We start from the raw sequence: 22,715 nt of genomic DNA on the forward strand, positions 1-22,715 counted from the left end.
ATTATCTCTTATGTTTTCTCCTTCATTTTAGAGCAGTCTGCTGTTTTGTTAGTCATGGTTCTTTTTTAACAGGCAGACACCCTGTAAATGGAAGGCTATGTTCACTCATGCGGCATACGGAAACGTTGCTTTGTAACCTCAGACATGACGACGACTGTGTGAGGCGCTTTTGCTAAGATTACCCCAAAGAAAAGGTCCACTGTCCATCTATCCATATATTCATCACACCGCGAATGAATGAATTGGCTTGTCTTCTGCTCGGTTAGCAAAGACCAAACATCAAAACCTCTGGGTTTCTAAATCTCACTCTGGTTTTGTTAAGTACATACAATCCTTGTAAACGTGCATACTGCCAAAATGTTGACAAACATCATCTTAAAGTTTCAAAAGGATATTAAAACCTTTCAAATTAAAAAAGGAAACTTTCTGGTACACTGGTTAAGGTGGAAAAATAGATATACATGTTCACTGTCAAGTTACAGAATAAAGAACTGCTGAATATTGATTAAATACTGCCACCTAGCCAAGTACTGTAATACTACAATTGATAAGTAGCCTGAGGAGAACAGAGACATGTCAGAACACATTAGCTAAAACTATTTAAATGTTTTCATTAATTGAAAACAAGCAGAAACAAGATCAAATATAAATATTAGATGAACAAACAAAAACGTAAACTAGAAATGTTGCTTCGCTAGTATATATATATATATATATAAATTCTATTAATAGTATATAATACAAAAATCACACTGCTTCTTTTACATGAACATTAGGCTTGATTCATGAATATGGACAAAGAATGTCAGTACTGTACATTAATCACTCAATTAAAACTATATCATAAGGAAGTAGATTTTATATATGGACTGTAGAATCAGTGTTGTAGTCATCATCAAGATCAGTGTTTTATGGGTCACGATGACAACTTTAAAATCAGTGTCATTACGTCAATTTATGGTCAAATAGTTTTATTTCATCTTTTGGTTACCATGTTATACAGCCAAACAAGAAGAAATTCTTTATTCAATGAAAAACATCAAATCTAGCAATACCAAGTAGCAAATAAAGAAAAAGATGACAAAGAAAAAGCTTGAGTGCATGAATTCACTCAATTGCCTGAACACTTCTAAGGGACGAGGTCATAAGAGTAAATGGACTTCACAGGAGCAATGAATTGAGACACCTCTTCACAGCTTTTTTATTATGAGGTGTCCATCTGAGGGGATTCTGAAAGAAGAAACAGAGAGAGGAAGATGTTGTAAATCAATTTTAAACCCTAATAATTTTAAGAAGCAATATCACACTCACACTTTTGAGTGGGCAGTAATTTGGCTGAAGGTACAAGACTGCAAGTGTAATGCTTTTATTTAACAGCTCTACAAATCTAGAAAAGTTGCATAAAAGTAGTGTACAAAAAGTTGGGTAACACTTTAGTAAAGGGACCAATTCGCACCATTATTAGCATGCCTATTATTAACGTATTAGCACTTAAGTGCTTATAAAACACATTATGCATGACCATTTTCTAAATCCCTAATTCTGCCCAATAATCTAAACTTAACTTGTTACAGGGTTCCCACACCTTGGTTAACTTCAAATTCAAGGACCTTTCAAGGACTTTCCAGGTCCAATACCCTCAAATTCAAGGACTTAATGTGGGGACACATTTCAAGTGAGAGCAAAGGTTACGTCGCATCACCTTGTAAGATACATTGTTACAGTTTTCACTATGCAAAAAAGCAATTTTTTTTTTTTTTTTGCATTTATTTTTGGCCATATGACAGAAATCTGATATTTGTCGTATTTCTGTATTGCATAAAATTGAATAATATTTGGTACATACTATACTGTATTCTAAAATGATCTGATATTAACTTTTGCATGGATTTTATTGAAAAGAGCTTAGGCTCATGTAACCAGAAGTTTTAAGATATATGAATATGCTTTTAAGTTTTTCTTGCCTCATGGCTTTACATGATCTTAACAAGCAAAGCAATTCAACATTGCATCCTTTGGATCTCTGGCAAGCCATTCTTTGTAATCTTCTTTGGTGAGCCAAATATCTTGAAATTTGCATTTTCCAGTCATCATGTTTCAGCCTATTTTTGCAATGTTTCACGGTGTGTCTGTGAAACGTTGAGGTACCATCTTAGTAGTTTCGTGTGCGTGTGAACGTCATGGCAATGAACAACTACTAGGGGGGTAGTCGTGGCCTAATGGTTAGGGAGTCGGGCTTGTAACCTGAAGGTTCTGGAATTGAAGGTGGGGATTGTGAATGAACAGCACTCTCTCCACCTTCGATACCATGACTAAGGTGCCCTTGAGCAAGGCACCGAACCCCTAATTGCTCCCCAGGCGCTGGAGCAATGGCTGCCCACTGCTCCGGGTGCGTGTTCACTGTGTGTATGTGTGCATTTGTTCACTACTCACTGCTGTGTGTTTGCACTTGGATGGGTTAAATGCAGAGCACCAATTTCGAGTATGGGTCACCATACTTGACAATACGTCACGACTTAACTTAACACAAAGTACCTCACGTGGGAAACACTTAACGTAACACATTAGTGGACCGGAGGGAATAATATGGAATTTTCAAGGACCTGTATCTATGTTTGTTTATTTTCAAAAACTTTCCAGGGCCTTGAAAATTTTTAATCAGATTCACAAACTTTCAAGGATTTCAAGGACCCGTGGGAACCCTGTTGTTAATAGCGAGAATTGGACCTTACAGTGTGACCAAAAGTTGATATAAAGTACTTACATTTTAGATATAAAATGCCTATTTCAGAGACAATATGTGACCCTGGACGACAAAACCAGTCTTAAGTGTCAATTTTTCGAAATTGAGATTTATACATCATCTGAAAGCTGAATAAATAAGCTTTCCATTGATGCATGGTTTGTTAGGTTAGGACAATATTTGGCCGAGATACAACTATTTGAATATCTGGAATCCGAGGGTGCAAAAAAATCTAAATATCGAGAAAATTGCCTTTAAATTTGTCCAAATGAAGTTCTTAGCAATGCATATTACTAATCAAAAATTAAGTTTTGATACATTTATGGTAAGAAATTTACAAAATATCTTCATGGAACATGATCTTTACATAATATCCTATTGATTTTTGGCATAAAAGAAAAATCAGTAATTTTGACCCATACAATGTATTTTTGGCTATTGCTACAAATATACCCCAGTGACTTAAGACTGGTTTTGTGGTCCAGGGTCACAAATGGGTTTTTGTGGCTCCACAATTAAAAATAGTTCCAAAAAAGGCAAAGCAGGATCAGTTGTGGAAACTGACAGTACAGTGGGGAAATTTTTTTTTTGATCCCCTGCTGATTTTGTACGTTTGCCCGCTGACAATGAAATGATCAGTCTATAATTTTAATGGTAGGTTTATTTGAACAGTGAGAAACAGAACAACAACAACAACAAAAATCCAGAAAAACGCATTTAAAAAAAAAGTTATAAATCGATTTGCATTTTAATGAGTCAAATAAGTATTTGACCCCTTCGCAAAACATGACTTGGTACTTGGTGGCAAAACTCTCGTTGGCAATCACAGAGGTCAGATGTTTCTTGTAGTTGGCCACCAGGTTTGCACACATCTCAGGAGGGATTTTGTCCCACTCCTCTTTGCAGATCCTCTCCAAGTCATTTGGAGTCGTTTGGCAACTCAAACCTTCAGCTCCCTCCACAGATTTTCTATGGAATTAAGGTCTGGAGACTGGTTAGGTCACTCCAGGACCTTAATGTGCTTCTTCTTGAGCCACTCCTTTGTTGCCTTGGCCGTGTGTTTTGGGTCATTGTCATGCTGGAATACCCGTCCATGACCCATTTTCAATGCCCTGGCCCTGACGGTACATGACCCGTCCATCGTCCCTTTGATGCGGTGCAGTTGTCCTGCCCCCTTAGCAGAAAAACACCCCCAAAGCATAATGTTTCCACCTCCATGTTTGACGGTGGAGATGGTGTTCTTGGGGTCATAGGCAGCATTCCTCCTCCTCCAAACACGGCGAGTTGAGTTGATGCCAAAGAGCTCGATTTTGGTCTCATCAGACCACAACACTTTCACCCAGTTCTCCTCTGAATCATTGGCAAACTTCAGACGGGCTGTACATGTGCTTTCTTGAGCAGGGGGACCTTGTGGACGCTGCAGGATTTCAGTCCTTCACGGCGTAGTGTGTTACCAATTGTTTTCTTGGTGACTATGTTCCCAGCTGCCTTGAGATCATTTACAAGATCCTCCCGTGTAGTTCTGGGCTGATTCCTCACCGTTCTCATGATCATTGAAACTCCACGACGTGAGATCTTGCATGGAGCCCCAGACCGAGGGAGATTGATAGTTATGAATAACATTTACATTTACGAATAAATCGCACCAACTGTTGTCACCTTCTCACCAAGCTGCTTGGAGATGTTCTTGTAGCCCATTCCAGCCTTGTGTAGATCTACAATCTTGTCCCTGACATTCTTGGATTTGGCCATGGTGGAGAGTTTGGAATCTGATTGATTGATTGCCTCTGTGGACAGGTTGTCTTTTATACAGGTAACAAACTGAGATTAGGAGCACTCCTAATCTCAGCTCCTAACCTGTCTAAAGCCCAGTACACACCAAGCCAACGGTCGGCAGTCGGGCAGTTTTTGTTCATCGGCCGACTAAATTTTCTCAGTGTGTTCCGCGCCGTCGGCTGAAGTTGGTCCTCATCTGCTTTTTTTCGGCCGATTCAACATGTTAAGCTCGTCGGTCAGTCGGGCCATCTGATCATTCTGATTGGCTGTTCAGTGCGTGAGAAAAGGCGCAGAACGGACGTGTTACTTGGCCATCGGGTGTCGAGTGTTGGTGGGTCAGGGCAACTTTGGACCCAGACGCTGCCGACATGAGACGACCCTGCAGTCTGCTTTTGTCGCCACTAGTTTGTCGGCGTCAGCTTGGCTTAAAAGACACCTGGGAGCCAGAAATCTTGCTGATTGATAGGGGATCAAATACTTATTTGTTTTTCTGGATTTTTTTGTTGTTATTCTGTCTCTGTGCTCAAATAAACCTACCATTAAAATTATAGACTGATCATTCCTTTGTCAGTGGGCAAACATACAAAATCAGCAGGGGATCAAATTATTTTTTTTCCCCACTGTATGTCATGACTGCCACAAACATAGACGAGTGCCATGAAAAGCCCCAGTGCTGTTGGACTATATATCAGAAATCTTTGAACACTGCTTGTCCAATTAAATAAGATCATAACTTAAGAGTCATACAAATGTACTATTTGTATATGTACAGCTCTAAAAATACTATTAAAGCATGTGCGTGCTGGAAAAAAGGCATTGTAAAGATATGACATATGGGAATCAGGGGCATGAAAAGCAGAGATGAATCTCACGTGTTTCATTGAAGAGGAAGGAGTCCTGGTATTCTTTCATGTACTGTGAGGATCTGGACTCATCCAGGAAGAGAGAGTAGACCCTCTTAATGTCCTCCACTTGGACTTCAGTGCCCTGTGAGAAATGTACAGCCACAGTCAGACCAAAAATGCTTCTTATTGTAATTTCTTGCAGCACTGGCCACGATACATGTGTGTTGGCATTACCCGGCGTTTGCGGCACACCAGGCCTGCAGTACTGATGAGCTGGATGGCATAACGGAGTGAAGTCTCCTGTCCGATACGCGTTAAAACTGTGTGTGCCTCCTCACTCAGGTCGACATCTTCCTCCTCACAGCTGGAACATAAACACACATGCATGTATGGTGAGAAGTGACAAAAAAAAAAAAACCTCACAATACTGCATATTATTTAACTTCAAAAATGCTCTCACCGAATCTTCAGGATCTGTCTGGTCTCCTTCTCAGTGTAGGGAGAGGTTGCAATGATGAGCAGACGGTCAAGCATGTCTATGGGAATACCATGAGGACTCTGGTAATTGGTGCCTCTGATACTGTAAAAATGAAACAACAGTGGATGAGAAATGATCAACAATTAATGGTAGTTGATGCATTAATCCACAATTAATGCATTAATGGTAGTTGTTGTGTTGTTGTGTGTCTACCGGGTGATGCCTCGGTTAGTGGCCATGATAAGTACAGGTGATAGATCACTCTCAAGAGCTCGATTCAGGAATGAAAAGCATTCTATATCCAACATGTGGACCTCATCTATGAAGAGAACCTGCAAGCACAAATAAGCTTAACATTTCCTCTGCAGATGATCTCTATTGTGTGATGCCACAGGCTAACAAACCCATTTGAAAAAAACATGACGCATATAAGATGGCAATAAGAGTTAATAATGCAGAGTATACTTGGTGGAATACACAAATAAGACTTTTTTTTTCTTGATTACAACATCCTGTTTGTGCGTTTAAAATCTTGTGGCATATAGGCTCTAAAAAGGTTTTTTTTATTTTTTTATGAAATTGCATATAAACTTAGATTTTATATAAAAACTTGGAAGCAATTCTAAAGTATTATTTTATTGATTTATGTATTAGGTTGTTGTTTTTGTAATTGAAGAAAACCAAATTAAACTTTATTAACACCGTTTTTAAAAACATGCAGTAGAGTGTTAAAAGAAAGTCACTGCACTCTTACTTTTTCTGAAAGGGTCAATAGTTGGAAGGTTTTCATTAGAAAAAAAAGGAATTGAAGTAAAGTCTATTCTCTGTGTGTAAGCTGGTTCCTCTCCATTGAACACTTCAAAGGTCTTATTGACTGGCCTGCTTACCCCAGGAATGATCTCAGCTTTGCCTTCCTCTCTCCATTCAGACACCTTAGCATTGATCTGCTCTCGAACCTCTGACTTAATCTCTCCTGTGTCACCTGCAGCACAGACAATCAAACATCAACAACAGCAAACAAACACAAACATCTACAGATTTTTCTTTTGATTCTGAAAGACTAATCAAGGATTAGTTTCACTGAGCATGTCATTATCTAGTTTGTCAGTTTTAAAAAGTATGACCAACCTGAAAATAAGGCCAGGAATCCCTGAGTGCGGCTGTTAATGACGTCAATTTCGTGAAGAGAGACAGTGTGAACAACCTCTTTCCGTTTCTGCAGTTCTCCCTCTGGACACTGCACAAACTGTGTCTAAAATAAACAACAAAAACAGTATATATAAAAAAATACTCTCAGGGAAAAGTTGTCATTGATTGATGGATTCATTTCACAGAGGAAGAGAGAATGTGTACTTGTGAACCCATGGCGTCGTAATCTCTTGCTCGAGTAAATGACCGTCCCAGCTTGCTAATCTTTCCTGTGGCTTTATCGATGGTGATCACATCTCTGCAGAATATGAAAAATGTGTCATCCTTTAATGATATAAGCAGAGGAAAACCTAAAACAATGTGGTTTGGCTTAAGCCTTTTTATGACTTATATTCACTCTCATCTCATATACCAATCTCAATATATGTATGTTTATGTATATGCATTATATACACACACTACAAACTTACCATAAAGCAAATACATCATCCTTAAGATAAATAATCTGTTATCAACATTATAGGTTTAAAATTAATAATAATACAACTCAAGGGCTTATTACTACAATTCAGATCTCATCCAAGCTCATCAAATGTTTCAGTAATTCAGTTGTTACAGACACGATTAACACAATTAGTTGGAGAAGCTGGATCGCAGTCCAATCAGATCAATTTGTTTTATACAGAAAAGGCTATCACAAATTTCAGCTTTATTATCTACCCACCCAGCTTGCACTCTCTCTTTACTGAGGCTCTCAATCATCTTGGTCCCCAGATCATAGATGGTTTCCATCTCTGTCGTCTTCAGCGTGAGTTTCCCCACTTTTGCACCCTTAATACAAATACACAAATGAGAAAAAAATGATTAATGTCTAACTGAGTTCACTTAGGGACATCTCCTACAGTAGCTTCATACTGAGCACTATTTTGGGACCCGAGTCCTACATTCCACTTATCAACGCAGCTGAAAATTCATTTCTCACTTTCATAATAATAAAAAGTTAATTTCCCACTGAAGAATGATAAATATCTTTAATAATGCTTTCCAGCCAAATAAATGTATTAAATTAGAGTGCGTTCAGGAAAGTGTGCTGTGTGATGAAATTCTCATTTTACTTCAGCTTCTCAAGGTATGCCAAATGTTAAAGTAACCATGAATTCAAAAATTACAATTCTTATTTTTAATGGGATAAAAATATTATTAATTATGTATCCACGTACATCATTATTCTTTAAAAAAAAAAAGGAAAAAAAAGTAGTTTCACTGAGTCAACTTTTAACTGTAAACTACAGCTGCCACTAGAGACAATGTAATGTTAGTCTTTATTATTCAGAGATAAAAAAATTTTTTTAATTTATATATTAATTCAAATTATTTTAAACAGATGATGAGTCTGGTGCCATAAGAACAACGGTAACAAAACAGAGAAATTAATTCAGTGAATTTGGTCTATGTCAGAGACTTACAGTTCCTGTAGCAGGTCTGTCAATCTGAATCTCTACCACCTCTCCTTCAATGATCTCAGTCTCCTCTCTGCCAAACAACAAATATAGAACATGAGCAGTCATGCTGTAATTTATGAAATATTAAATAAACTACATACTAGAACTCTTAAAAAAAATAAAATAAAAAAAAGTAAATGAGTAAACTATTCTTTAAAATCCATAATCAGTAAATAATTTAATATCCATTTGGAGACAGCCTACTATCCCCCTGCTTTAATATGTCATAAAGCCAAAGTGACAATATGCATATTACATGTTTGAAGGTTATTCTTTGTAATTAATGAAGACTTTATGCTGCTTCACACTTCAGCTGGCCTCACTCACTTTATCCTGACTCCTATGGCTTTGCGGAAGGCCTGGCTCAGAGCTTCGGTCTTGCTCATCTCCAGAGAGAAAATCTCACTCCCAGCCAGAGCAGTGAAAGGTGTGTCAGGGCCAAGAGACTGGGCAATACCTGTACAATAAACACAACTCACTGGTTATTTTACAACGGCTTTGCAATTTTGATACATATATTTTTGACACATACCATTACTGTGATTGTGGTGCATTTATTAAACCTTGTAAATTAATTCTACGTCTCAAATGTGATTGATCATGATAAAAATATGCAGAAACTCACCCATAGCAATAGCTGTCTTGCCTGTCCCAGGTTGGCCAGCGATGAGGACAGCACGACCAGCAATCTGACCATCTTTGATTATTTCAAGGATCAGCCCGGCTGCCCTTCGAGACGCCAACTGACCCACCATCCCCTGAGACACCTTGTGAGACAGAGGTTCATCATTCGTATGTCATTTTGTTCTAAACATGCAGTGAGCAATATTTAAGCTTAGGACAAGTGTCTTGTCACTGATAAATCAATCATAAACATTGAACATTACCTGCCGTGGCTCCAAGGCATCATCTAACCCAAGGCCACGAATGTGAGAGTGTGCGCCTGTAAGAGAAATCAAGATTTATGTCACTTTATCATAATCAAAAACCTATTCTGGTAGCAAAAATTCATTCATTCTTGCTTTTTATTGTTATTGTGGGTTGTTTAGTGTCTCACCAATCCTCTCAATTCGAGTGATGTCTCGCACCTCCGGAACCTTCGTGGCTGCCACCTTTCATAACAAATTAAAAAGGTAAATATAATGCAAGTGTAAAATTACGTACAATGTAAGTGTGAAAATTAAATATTACGCTGCGTTTATGTCATTTTTATGTAATTTGATCAGTAAACAGCCGTTAAGCGCGTGCGTTGCCATAGTGACACACAAGCGCAACACAGTTTCCAGTTAGCTTAACTTTTAGCAATGCCGCAGAAATGTGTACAGTGTAAAATACGGGACCGTAATTTTACTACCGCAATGACTATTTGTGGCAAATGCGCAAGTAATGCTGTTTACATAGGGGAGTTTCATATTTCTAATAAAAACAGTGACACGCATGCTAAACATCATAAACACAAACTATGATTTCAGGCTACTTACAGAACCATTTAACGTTACTAGGAAAACTCTCAATTTCTGAATATCTGGATAAAGGCCATTTTCATGAATGGACCTCAAAATCTCAAAGATCTGAATTAAAACTGAATTATTGTTGTAATAAACTGAAGCACATGTGCTAAAAGCGGCAAACCCACAGACGTGTTTAATGTTTTTATTCACAAAACATTTCAAGGCTCTACAGGCAGCACACAATAGTGGCAAACACATATATTATTTTGTATACAACCTGCAAAAATGGTATATTTGTCAACAATCCTGAAATAAATGCTAAATATCAGTCTCACCTGCGCTGCCATGTTCTCTCATAAGGCGGTTTATCTGAATGGGTGCGCAGTGGAAATCCATCCGGGTGAAACACGTGACCTCGATCCTGAGTTCTGTTTGAATGTGCGTACACACTCAAAGTTAAACATTTTGCTATGAATTCTGTAGATTTCAATTTGTCATCGAGGTAAAATTGGCTTGTGATAGCCCTAGTCTTGGTAGCATCAGTGAGAATGGGTTGAAAATAATGAACCAGTTAGTAATGTTTTGATTTGTATGCTTTAGTTTTTTTTTTCAGCAGGAAAGTTTATTCATTATTATTATTATTATTCATTTCTGGCTGTTATTTCAGATTTAGATTGAAAACGTAATATTTGAACAAACGTATTAATTATAAATGTAAAAATATATATACAAATTTAAAGTGCATACTTTTTGAGAAAAATGGTGGCAGGGATAGTAGAAATCTAAACTACAAAATGTATTAAGCAGTGCTTTCTTTCTTTCTCTTTTTCTTTCTTTCTTTTCAGTTTAAGCTAACAGTAGAAAAATATAAGTGTAAAATAAATCAAAGTTTTATTTGTTCAAAAGCCCCATTGTTGAGTCAGATGTGATTGCAACCAGCAGAGGTCACTCTTGTAATAAGTCTTAAGTTATCATTAGGACGAAATCTTTATAAAAACCTGGGCCCATATGTATAAAAATAAATAAATGAATAAATAAATAAATTCCATACATCTCTTTTTGCCTCTGTTGTGTTTTGTGGGGTTAGTGCCACAATATGTAAGACCCTGCTTACTGTGTCAAAACTGGTGCATTGCTGCATTTTTCCAATTTTCCTGCCAAAAAAATGTCATTATTACTTTCATTTCTGCAGCATTGATTTGTAGAGTGGAAGAAGTTATTAAATTTCTTACTTTGTCAGTTACAAAAAAAAAATTGACTATCATAACGATCAAGTTTGTATCGTTTTATCAACTCCATATCATCATATACTGTAACTCCAATACATCATATCTTCATTGGAAAGTGTGTGTCTACTCCTCTTTGCTGCGATCTTGTTACTCCTAACTAGCTTAGTAGACCTCTCCAGCTCTCTTAAATAATTTAGGAGCTGAGACCTAGTCTTAACACTTAGGAACCTTTATGAATCACTCTTGTCATCAGTAAAATTACATCATTCTTAGAATTTTGACACACTTAAGACTAAAATTTTACTCCTGTTTGTGCTCTATGTAGGCATCATCCGTGCATCATAAATTCGGAAATGTTTCAATATATCAAATAAATGATTCAACAACAATTTTGAAAGAGAAATTTATTTTGTTATCATTAATGCAGATAAAATGGCCCACATAAATCACTTAAGATAGAATGTAAAAAGCTTTTTCTGCACCTGATTAATCTTCATATTAATTAAACAGTATAATCACACAGATGGACACAACATGACATTAAAGTTATTAGACTTTTTGTAAGGTCTATATTCTAGGAAAATATTTTTATGTAATTCTTTGTAACTTTTTAATATTTTTCGTAAATGTGTAAGAATATTTTATATAAACACATTTGGTATAATATAGATTAAAACCTTCAGTTTAAATACACTAACTGTAATCAGCTTCACTAGAAATGGGCTTTTGTTAAAAAAAAGAAAGAAAAATGAGTAATTTGTTACTCATTTTTTTTTTTTAAATCTGCTGGTAATTCCCTCATATCCCCTGTGCAGTTCAACCATTTACAACTGACAAATAGTAATAGCAGACTCATACCACACCCAGAAGCCAGGATAGACCGGCTCAATGAAAGAGGCTTTAAACTGATGAATAAGCGACATAGACTCAGACACGTTGTAGAACGAAAGAGTGCCTCCTGCACAGTCCAGAAACACCCCGATATGGGAAGAGTAGGGTGCGTTAATTTCAACCTGGTCTTTGTTGTGTCGAGCCGAGTAGCTGGAGTCAGAGCAGAAGAGACTCCAGGACTTGCGGTTGTAGCCAATACGAGCTGAGTCTCCGTAACCTGTTCTCTTAATGCCTTTAAAAGCCACACCAATGGAGGCTCCCTCTCCGCTCCACTCCACCTCCCAGTAGTAGGCACCTTCTGAAAGGGCCTCTTTACACAAGACCTGGGGCAGGCAGTCAAATCTCTGGTTGCTGTCATTGTAAGACTGAGGGTCTCTCTTTAGTACTGCTTTCCTGTTGTTTCGGGAGAGGTAGAGCTGTCTGTATGCCGTGTTGGGGTCCAGAGTTAGCTGGCAGGCATCTTGAAAATAAACAAGATAGACAAGAGCTGATCAGGATTGGTGAATTAAAGCTTGTACATGAATGTGTGAAGTTATGAAGACAATGAATCTCTGCCCACTTCGCATGCAAGTATCTTGATCCATGTACATATACGCTGCATTTTGGTGCTTTAAAAGCTAATTTTTTTCTTTGAGACCGCATAAAGTAAGTCCCACAATTGATTTTGTATGCAGCAAAATGCCAATGTGCATGGGTCAAGTTAAGACACTCAAGACCACGATTTATAGGTCTATTATTAATCGAAATCAAGAGCTAAAGGCCACATAAATCATGTTAGCAGTGTCTACAGATCAACCATGCCACATTTGTAGTGTAAGTTTTATTAAAAAGAAACAAAAAATAATGCATTTGACAAGACGGACATCATTGCATGTTTATTTTAGGCTATCCTAGGATAGGATTCCTGATCTGGGAACAGTTTTGCTATGATCTCCAAATATAAACAGATTGGAGCAAATCTGATCCTAGATGAGCATTCCTGATGTAAGGTGCAACATGCATGTGGATAAATCACCTGCCTAGTGGTTGAGTCTGCACATTGGCTCTCAGAGCTGGTTGGACATTTGGAGGTGCTTTCTGCCAGAGGTGCGAGAACGTCTCTCATCTAGAGGGCCGAGAGTGTCGATACACATTTGATTTAAGACACCCTATATATGATTCTATATTCTCTCAAACAACCTAACGTAGCATAATTAATAGTTGTCTTCTGACTTACACCACCATTCAGAAGTTTCAGGTCTGTAAGATGTTTTTGAAAGAAGTCTCTGATGCTTATCATTTATTTGATCAAAAATACAGTAAAAACAGCAATATTGTGATATATTATTACAAATTAAAATAACTGTTTTCTACTTTAAAATATAAAAAAATGCAACTTATTCCTGAAGACAAAGCTGAATTATTAGCAGCCATTACTCCAATCTTCAGTGTCACAAGATCCTTCATAAATCATAGTAATATACTGATTTGAAGCTCAACAAACATTTATCATTAGAAAATTTTATTATTATTATTATTATTAGGCTGAAAATAATAACTTTGTGGAAACCATGATCCATTTTGTTTGGGATCCTTGATTAATAGAATGCTTTAAAAGAACAGCATTTATTTGGAATAGAAGCCTTTTCTAACATTTTAATTGTCTTAACTGTCACTTTTGATCAGTTTAATGTGTCCTTGCTGAATAAAAACATTCATTTGTAGAAAAAAAACAAAAACAAAAAAACATTCAAATCGCTTTGACACCAACATTTTGAACGGTAGTGCATGTTGAGCGTTTTTGTCCTCTAAAAGACCACACTGCTCTTAGAAGAGAAGACAAAATGTTTGAGGGATGGCAGTTATTATGATTCACCCATACACCCACTCACTAAGCAGTCTACGCCTGTTCCTACAATATGCTTGGACACAAACTCAGTATGTAAGGAATGATGTTAGACTACTCCCACTAAAGTTTGACATTTAACAGGATGAATGCCAGCATGTTTTCTTAGCACTTTCTGCAAGCTTCCAAAAACATATAAAAATGTATATACTATTTGAATTAATCATCAGCAGAGGTGTGAATTCTGCTGACCTTGAACTTTATGTCCTGTGCATGTTATCTCTACAACAACGCCCTCTGGAATTGGGCAAAAAGAAAATTCTAGTATGAAAACAAACTTACACTGGAGGAACTCGTCCCTTGTCCGGGGAGTGTTGCTGGGACTCTTGTACATGTCAACTTCATCAGCTAGAGACACAATAAAGAGAGGTTTTAAGCATGCAATAATGTCAAACTTTAATCTGATCTTTCATAGCAAACAGATTATGTTACTGACAAAAAGGAAGGACCATTAGGTACTTTCTGGATAAAAAATGCATCACAGTTAACACAAAAATATTCAGCAGTTTTCAAGATTGATAATAAATGTTTCTTTAGCACCAAATCAGCATATTAGGATAATTTCTGAAGAACCATGTGACACTGAAGACTTATGTAATGGCTGCTGAAAAATAAGAGTTTGCCATCACAGGAATAAATTAAATTGTAAAATATATTTTATATCTGTACGGAACAGAGTTTTTTTTTTCTTTTTAAAAAAAATAATATTTCATAATATTACTGTTTTACTGTATTTTTAATCAAATAAATGCAGCCCTGGTGAGCGAGAAATCTTACAGACCCTTCTGTAAATCTTCTGAATGGTAGTGTTTAACTGAAGACCAATGGTAGTGTTTAACTGTGCTGTTCATAGAAGAGATCAGCTAATAAATATGTATTTTAATGTGATGTCGGTCTTAAGATCATTACTTAGCAACAGGCCAACAATTTCTTGGAGCACGACACTGGCTTTTGACAAATACCATTCCAAAATTCCAGCTATTTTGCACAAAGCAAACAGCAGGGCAGCTAGAGTTTCCCATTTTCATTAACTTACACTTCGTAGACCTTTTCTTCTTACGGTCATCTAGCTGGCAGAATGGCATTTTGTTCACTGGAAGAGAATTGAGAGTTATGAAGGAAGTCAGTTTAATGGTTTAGAAGAACCACAATAAACAAGAGGGAAGCATGATTTATTTACTCATTCTCATGGAATAAAAAGAGCATTTCAAAATGGGTATGAGACAGTGGCTAATAAAACACGATTGTATCTGTCATACTGGACCATACCTGTCTTTGCCACCTTGACAAGTTCCTCATTGCTGAACTCATTTAGATGTTGTTTCATCTCAGAGACGGTTTTGGTAACAGCGCCAAAGGAGAAGTAAGGGCTTACAGTAACAGAGGGCAGCTCCTCGGCATCAGTCTGGGCAATCAGCATATGGTAACTCTGAAAAAAAAAAAACAATTCTTAGTCAAATGTTTTCCTACAATAGATTGACTGCACACTTATTTTCTGACATAATGATGGCTCTAGAGGAACGAAAAATATTTACACAGTATTTCATAAAATAAAAACAAAATAGTTTTACTTGCACGCAATACATCCTGTGTGGAGTGACACTAAAATCAACCCACATGATGTTCTTTGCACTGCTTGTGCTCAGTGGATGTGTATTTTGTGCAACACACTGTTTCTCAGTCACCTGGATGAAATGGATGTGGTCCTCAGTGCGAGAGAGTTGTGTCAGCTCATTGTCTCTCCTCTTCAGGTCAGCAATTTCATGGCCCAGACGCTCCATGTGGCCTTCAGCAGTGTTGAGTGCAGCCTTCTTATTGGCCGAGATGAGTTTGGTCATTTCCTGTTGCATTCTTTCAATGGAATGAAGCATGTCACCAAACAGCTTTTCACTCTCCTGCAAAGCCCGCTGTGCTGAACTCTGAAAGAACAATTGTAATCAGTACTCTATTTCTAATTCACTTCATTTTCTTTCTTGGGAATTCATAACTTTTTATATTTTATACACATATCTATTTACAAAACATTCCTGCTTCTTTCCAAGTAAGAATTAGTCACACCAGAGTAGACCAGTAAATATTTCTGCAACATATTCTTGCCTACCAGAGAATTAATGTTGATTTTGTATTATTATTTCATATAATGTATTGTTTATTATCGTTAATTTATTGTTTTATTATTACATGACATATTTAACATCCAGACATACCTTGAGTGCATCCACGGCCTGTTTTAACTCTTCCATTTGCTTCACTCTGTCGTGGATCTTTTCCTGGATCTCAGCTTGGGTGGCACCCAACCGTTGCTATGAACAATTAAAAACAACAAATTCATGACAAAGGAATGTTGTAAGTACAGCATCCTTCCACACCGCAACCACTTCCACATGACAATACAGTCACTTTTGGATACTCTTTTTAAAGCATATTCATTCATTTCTTTATCACTTCTATCATTATTACGTAAACTGATAGGTTCTTTAACAATAAAACCCAAATTTTGCTAGAATGCAAGTTATTGGGCAACAATGTACAAATGAACAATTATGTGTTACTGTTAATAATGAAACCCTTCCTCACCAATACTATAGCTTAGATCATTTTCTCATCTCCTTTTTGGGTGGAGATCACTCACTGGCCATGTTTGTTTTAGAGGGGTTGGCTACTCTTATACTCAATCTAGCATATCCAGCATACAGAGAATGTCATTTTTTAGCATGAATAGGTGCACTGTTGCATACAGGAGGTGAAAGGTTGTTACTTCTGCTGGTCATTATCGCCATTTAATCTGTTGCCATAACAGATTCACCAGTGTAATATTTCCATTGGTAAAAATATGATCACAATTGCACTTTTTGCAGTCTTACCTGCATTTCCGCCCTTTCCTGTTCAGCGGACACCATGTCGTGGCCCTTATGTTCTTTCACCGTACACAACACACAGATACACATCTGATCCGTCCGGCAATAAAGCTCCAGACCTTTCTGGTGCTGCGGGCAGATCTGACGATCAAGGTGTCCAATCTCATCGACCAACTTGTGTCGTTTGAAGGTGGATGATTCGTAATGGGGCTTCAAGTGCTTCTCGCAGTAGGAAGCAAGACACATCAGACAAGTCTTGACAGCTTTGAGCTTCTTCCCGATGCAGATGTCACATCCAACATCCTGGGGTCCCGCATAGTTGTAGTCAGGGGCCGGAGGGGCTGGTGGGAAAGAGTCAGAGTTTCTGAGGGATGAAGATGAATGGCGTGAGGACTGAAGGCGGCGTGGATTGGGCCTCTTGTTGTAGGTGACCCTGCACTGGGGACACAGGTACTGTCCAGTGTGCTCTGCATGATCCCAGTAGGTCTTGATACAGACAGAGCAGAAAATGTGACCGCATGGGATGGAAACGGGGTCCCTGAGATCTTCCTTGCAGAGGTAACAGAGGTCCTGGTCAAGCGACATGGTTAAATCCTCAAAGATCTCCCAAAAGGAAACGTGCGTTCGTGTGCGAGACAGGAAAAGTGAGTCTAAAGTGCCACCACATCATGTTATATAGAGTAAACAGGGAGGGAGGCTAAACTGGTTATGCAGAAACCAGTAAATGAATGGGGGAGTGGCTGAGGCACAGGTGAGGACAGCGATTGAGAGAAAGAAGAAACATGTATCATCAGATGTCAATGGAAAGGATAACAGTGAAGAAGAGAAGCATGAATGAAATGTATGATCTCAGGGCATTAAATTGTTTCGAGACTCTTGTATCACGTATACACTTGCATTTCTTTTATCTTTTATCGTCTGGTGGCAAGCCATGATCTCATCATTAGAGTGTTTCTGAACGGTATTAGGGGCTGCATGCTGGCAGACAGCTCAGCGTTGGGTATAGTGCTCCTATGCGTAGGAGCTGCCATGATGGATGAGTGCTTAGAGACCAAGAATATACTGACCTGTGGCACACGCCATCAAAGCTGGAGGGTAATTTATTTGGAGGGCGGATGAGTGTACTTTTGGTATTTTTCCTCCTTGAAAGACTTTTGAGTTAGAAGAAAGTATGTTTTATATTAAGAGCCCTTTAACATCCAAATATCTGAATTGTGCATCTAAGTAGGTGAGAGCGAGATGATTGGAGCGTGAAGAGAGCTGTTACACTGTCGGTTTAACCACAGACATTGGGTACAATTGGGTAGATTCTGTATACAGATATAAAGAGACAAATGCAATTTTGAAAAGAAAAACAAATATATACTGCAATAATTTGATTTGCAATTGATCAGGTTAAGGCTGGTTAAACCACTGAACTCATATCATCTCAGTAACAACAAATTATCTAACATCTACTCAAAATTTTCACAAAAATTGTGAAAATGTTAAATTTTTAAAGTAGTCGAAACACTTTTCACATTTACTTTTACTGGACCCAAAGACATGAGACAATATATAAGCCGACATTTAATATTTTATTCCAACTGAAAAAGTTGACTAACATGCACAAACACACTTTCTGTTATGTTATGTTAATTTAATTGTAAGCCTATGTTTTTGTATGTTTTCTTTTAAATTAGAAACCGAACACGACACAGGGTGGAGTTGAGGGTGATGGTGGAAATTCTAAAAATAACTCTGAACAAGAAATTTGATTAACAAAATAAATGCGTGTAGAAAATTTTACTTTCCCGTACAGGGAAGGTTGTATCAATAGATTAAAAACAAACTAAATTCGTACATTATATAAAAATTTGAGATAGAATTGCAATTCATTAAATTATGAAAAATTCTTTGGGAGCAAAAATATTACAGATGTTAAAGCAAAAAATGTTACAACCATGCTTAGTTTGGCAGTGAAAACCAATTACAATTTCAAGTGGGTTTGATTGTCTACCACAGAATAAAAATGCAAAAAAATTGAGCACATTTTTAAATTTACAGCAGCAACTTTAACTGAAACACCAGCTGCTGTGTCTTCCAGCAATACCAGACCCATTTTCCTAAGAAAAGGCGTTTATTCCTGTTGCTCAAAGACGATGGAAATAAGTGTTTGTTTTAGATTAGCCTCTCTCATCTCTCTAGAGCATACATCCTCTGTACGGCACAGTCCACAAAGCTCCAGGAATCTCTGTTGAAAACAGGAAGTGGAAGTCGGTTTGCAGTGGCTCACATTCAGTGTGGTGAAAAGCTAATTAGAACACTTCTATGGGGACTGCAAATCCACCTCCATGTTCCTCACCAAATCTGAGTCATTCCTTTTAATTGACCAATGCTGATTGTTTTTTTTTTAAACATTATTTTACACTAACTTCCATTATATGTGTTGTTTTTGTTATAGAAATTGTACATAATTGGATAATATCTAAAATCAAGTACTCAAATGGACATTTAATGCATGCCCATCTCAAACTAATACTCAAGATTACTCCTACTTAAGATGGTTGTCAGCTTGTAAGTTTCAACAGCGAGAGTACAAATGTTGGCAGGAATGCACCCAGACATGATAAGTGAGATAACAGCAAGTCAAGAGAGGCCTGCAAAGGTGAAAGTTTCCACTGTTGGGAGAGAATATCCAGACTTCAGCAGGACATGTGGCCTGACAGTGCAGGAGAGTCTGCAGCCAATCTAATGACGTGTCTGACTCTGGATCATCCGTGTCAGTGGCCATATTGTGGTGTTAAGTCATAGTTCTAAAGGTGCTCAGCTCAAAATAGCTGATCGATTGATAACTGGAACTTTATGACTGAGATCATTTGTAGTCTTAAAATAAAACTTGGAACAATAGTTATGATAGGTCACTTCAAGAACAGTCTATCACTGTTTTTCCATGCAGTGTTTGAAATCTTTTCATAAGTTATAAATCACATTTGTTAAAAATACTTGAAAAAAATGCAAAAAGGCTTTTCTAATAGAGATTTATTTTTCCTACAATGTCTCTCACAAAATAGCCAACAAAACCCTAAACGGTATGTAGTGTGGTCAGTGTACACTGTACTGCATGTAGAATATTTATGATCAGGTCTTTCCTGATCGCTCTAACAGAAACTGCCTGTCGTGCCACAGTGACACATTTGTAAAGAAATGTGTAGACGTAAGTGTATCGCAATAATAGAGTGACTGACAATTTATATTTTTTTGTTGAGAAAGAGCTGCACGTTCAGTCTACTCAGACTGTATTTCACAAACCTTTTGTACATCAGCATAGTGATAAGAATTTTACAGCAAGCCAAAGAAGAAAAACAATATTTCGGCTTTAGACATCATTTCAATATACAATCACTCACCCAGACATTTGCAAAGGCAAATTTATAAATGGCAACAGTCAACTCACATGAAGCTAAATTACTATTGCTTTTAATACAGAGAATGAACTATTGAAGCTCCCTGCATGCTTTCCTTTGAGTACTGGTCTTCCTTTGTGCTTTTTGAGAATTTCGTTCTGCACAGCCTGGTTAATTTTATTTGGCAATACGCCAGGTGAGCAGCCAAACACACACATACAGTTCTCTCTGCCTTTCAGCCAAGACTCACAAAGGTGACCATTGTTCATAGGAAGCACTTGTAAATACCTTGTTTCCACGCACTCCATGCACTGACCAATCAGATGGACAGAGGCAACCCCTTGGTTTTTACAGTAACAACACGCACCTATGAACACTCACTCTGTCACCCTCCAACGGGCACACACCACTTAATCAGGTAGTTTAATGAAACTTGTCCTTTGACCCTTAAGGAAACATGAAACCTCTGGCAGGCTTAGTCAAGTATGCAGTTCCTTCAATGGGAAAAAGCTCCCTCGTGAACCAACGTGAACTCGGCCGGGTCAGCATGAGGGTGTGGAGAACAATAAAGGTTGTGTTAAAGGAACTGATTTCTTTTGTACAGTTTACAACATTTCCTCTCTAAGAACTATGAAGACCATGAGAACAATATGAGGGCCGACAGTCCATGAATAGGCCTGTTCCTTCATTTTAAAATCATTACTTCATGCTGCAGCTGGAGAAAACAACAAAAACTGATGTCAGATCTGCAATTAGAGGCCTAAACTAGCATGCTAGCTTTTTGAGTTAATGAGTAATCACAGCCTATACCTTGCACTGTGACTTCTGGAATCTATTCAACTCTGGGAAAAGGGGAAGAGAAACTAGCTTATCAGAGAGCAGACCATATAAGGAGAGAGGTGAAACTATTTATGAAGTGATGCAAGATTTGTGCCTGGGTCAGAGCTGATGGCAGGACCTTGTGTAACCAATCAAAATGTAATAGGTGTTGGTTTCTTTCAGTGTGGGCTCTGGCTGGACCAATGGCTAAAGCAAAAATATGTCAATAATTAAAAAGAAATCAGCCACATTTCATGTGTTTTCCTTTCAACCACAAGTTTGATTTCTCCCACACAACCCAAAACACTTCCAGGAAAAAGAGTCAGAAAAAGCTTCACAGTCACAGAAGGAACCTCTTTGGCATGAGCTAATAAGTTTCTGGTTGCATAAGATCAGCACTCCGGGTGAGTCTGCAGGTGGTGACAGAAGTCACATGGCATATCACGTCCTATGAAAATTTTGCCGAAGTTTATTCATGCCCTGCCCCCTACAGATTCACAGGATATTTAGTAGCATAGGTGAAACTAATTCTGAGACTCTCAATGCATACAGCACTTGAGACCAAGGTGTAAATCATTGGGGGTGTTGGGTGGGGGTCTACCATCTTCAATCAAACCCTCCTAAAGGAAAACAAAGACAATTTTACAAATACTGTATGTTTAAAACTTTCTGACAAAATGTCCAGTATACCTAAAATCGGTCATTATTTTGTCTGAAGTTTAAAGGGATAGCTTGCCAAAAATAGTAAAAAAAAAAAAAAAAAAAAAAAGAAAGAAAAAAAGTGTTTTGAAAAATGTCAAAATGCAACATACAAGGAAAGTCAAAGGTCATCAAAACTGTTATTGGTTACCAACATTCTTCAAAATGTCTTCTTTTTTGTTCCACAGAAGACAGTCTGTCAGATATTTGGAACAACATGAGTGTAAGTCAATGATGACAGAAGTTTCATTTTCGGGTGAACTATCCCTTTAAGGCATTTTAGTTGTGAAACTACCCTGTATACGATTTATCAATTGTAATTTTTATAAAATTATACTCACTGTTTTTGCCAATATTGCAGTTTCTGTTTCAAAGTTGTATCTGCAAAAGTGCCGCACAACATCCAAAGTGGTGTGTGACTCATGCTCACATCATATATTGCACACTTTTCAAAAACTGCAGGTTCATTTGAATTGCAGCTAATTAGATAACGTTCAATATTATGTCTTCATATTTAATGTCCTGGAACTTTCTGTATTGCCTCTGGGACTTACAAAGGGTGCCTGTATTGTAAGTGACAATTAACAATGCAAATAAGTCTAGTAGTATGCCAAGACAGTGCCAAAGCCATAACAGTGTGCAAATATCTGTAGTATAAACTATTCTGTAAATTTAAAATGTGAAAATTCTACAGGTCTGAAATATGTAAAAAAAAAATTATAAATAAATACCGTTCATTCTTTTTTTTTTTGCTGCCGCACCCATCGAAAAACAAACTGATGACGTATTTCAAGTCTGCAGCACCCAATCCAGTTCAACTGGCCTTAGTTCATACATTCAGATCAACTCACCTCACACACTATAACTGTTACTACTGTTTGTTTAGTGCAGCGAGTGGAGTACCACATGCCCTTGTATTGTAAAAAAGGCAGTTTCAATGCAATAAATTTTACAGTGAGAACTTTGTCATATTATATATACCAAATAGGTGTGATGCAGAAGGA

The 22,715-nt window shown here is 37.5% G+C and overlaps 2 protein-coding genes across 4 annotated transcripts; both read right to left on the reverse strand.

Annotated features, from left to right (window-relative positions):
• Nucleotides 1-936: 936 nt before the first annotated feature.
• On the reverse strand, nucleotides 937-10,378 carry ruvbl2 (RuvB-like AAA ATPase 2). The gene is made up of 15 exons (XM_058777407.1): nucleotides 10,280-10,378; nucleotides 9,551-9,605; nucleotides 9,381-9,436; nucleotides 9,119-9,260; nucleotides 8,821-8,950; nucleotides 8,458-8,524; nucleotides 7,716-7,822; nucleotides 7,196-7,289; nucleotides 6,971-7,094; nucleotides 6,730-6,824; nucleotides 6,056-6,174; nucleotides 5,825-5,944; nucleotides 5,599-5,728; nucleotides 5,392-5,506; nucleotides 937-1,230 (listed from the first exon to the last, which is right to left on the reverse strand). The coding sequence occupies exons 1-15, from the start codon at nucleotides 10,289-10,291 to the stop codon at nucleotides 1,205-1,207; spliced, it is 1,392 nt and encodes a 463-aa protein (XP_058633390.1). The 5' UTR covers nucleotides 10,292-10,378; the 3' UTR covers nucleotides 937-1,204.
• Nucleotides 10,379-11,564: 1,186 nt separating this feature from the next.
• On the reverse strand, nucleotides 11,565-17,579 carry ftr83 (finTRIM family, member 83). 3 transcript variants are annotated; one of them, XM_058776397.1, is made up of 8 exons: nucleotides 16,814-17,578; nucleotides 16,157-16,252; nucleotides 15,635-15,868; nucleotides 15,219-15,378; nucleotides 14,986-15,042; nucleotides 14,232-14,297; nucleotides 13,080-13,169; nucleotides 12,387-12,524 (listed from the first exon to the last, which is right to left on the reverse strand). In XM_058776397.1, exons 1-7 carry the CDS (start codon nucleotides 17,390-17,392, stop codon nucleotides 13,111-13,113), a joined length of 1,251 nt encoding a protein of 416 aa, XP_058632380.1. In that variant the 5' UTR covers nucleotides 17,393-17,578; the 3' UTR covers nucleotides 12,387-12,524; nucleotides 13,080-13,110. The 3 variants fall into 3 exon arrangements, with proteins under 3 accessions (XP_058632379.1, XP_058632380.1, XP_058632381.1); XM_058776398.1 differs by having other exon boundaries at nucleotides 12,390-12,524; nucleotides 13,084-13,169; nucleotides 16,814-17,579; XM_058776396.1 differs by lacking the exon at nucleotides 13,080-13,169 and having other exon boundaries at nucleotides 11,565-12,524; nucleotides 16,814-17,573.
• Between the last annotated feature and the right edge of the window lie 5,136 nt (nucleotides 17,580-22,715).

The sequence above is a fragment of the Onychostoma macrolepis genome, chromosome 05 (assembly GCF_012432095.1).
Source record: "Onychostoma macrolepis isolate SWU-2019 chromosome 05, ASM1243209v1, whole genome shotgun sequence".
In the NCBI taxonomy this organism is placed as follows: domain Eukaryota; kingdom Metazoa; phylum Chordata; class Actinopteri; order Cypriniformes; family Cyprinidae; genus Onychostoma; species Onychostoma macrolepis.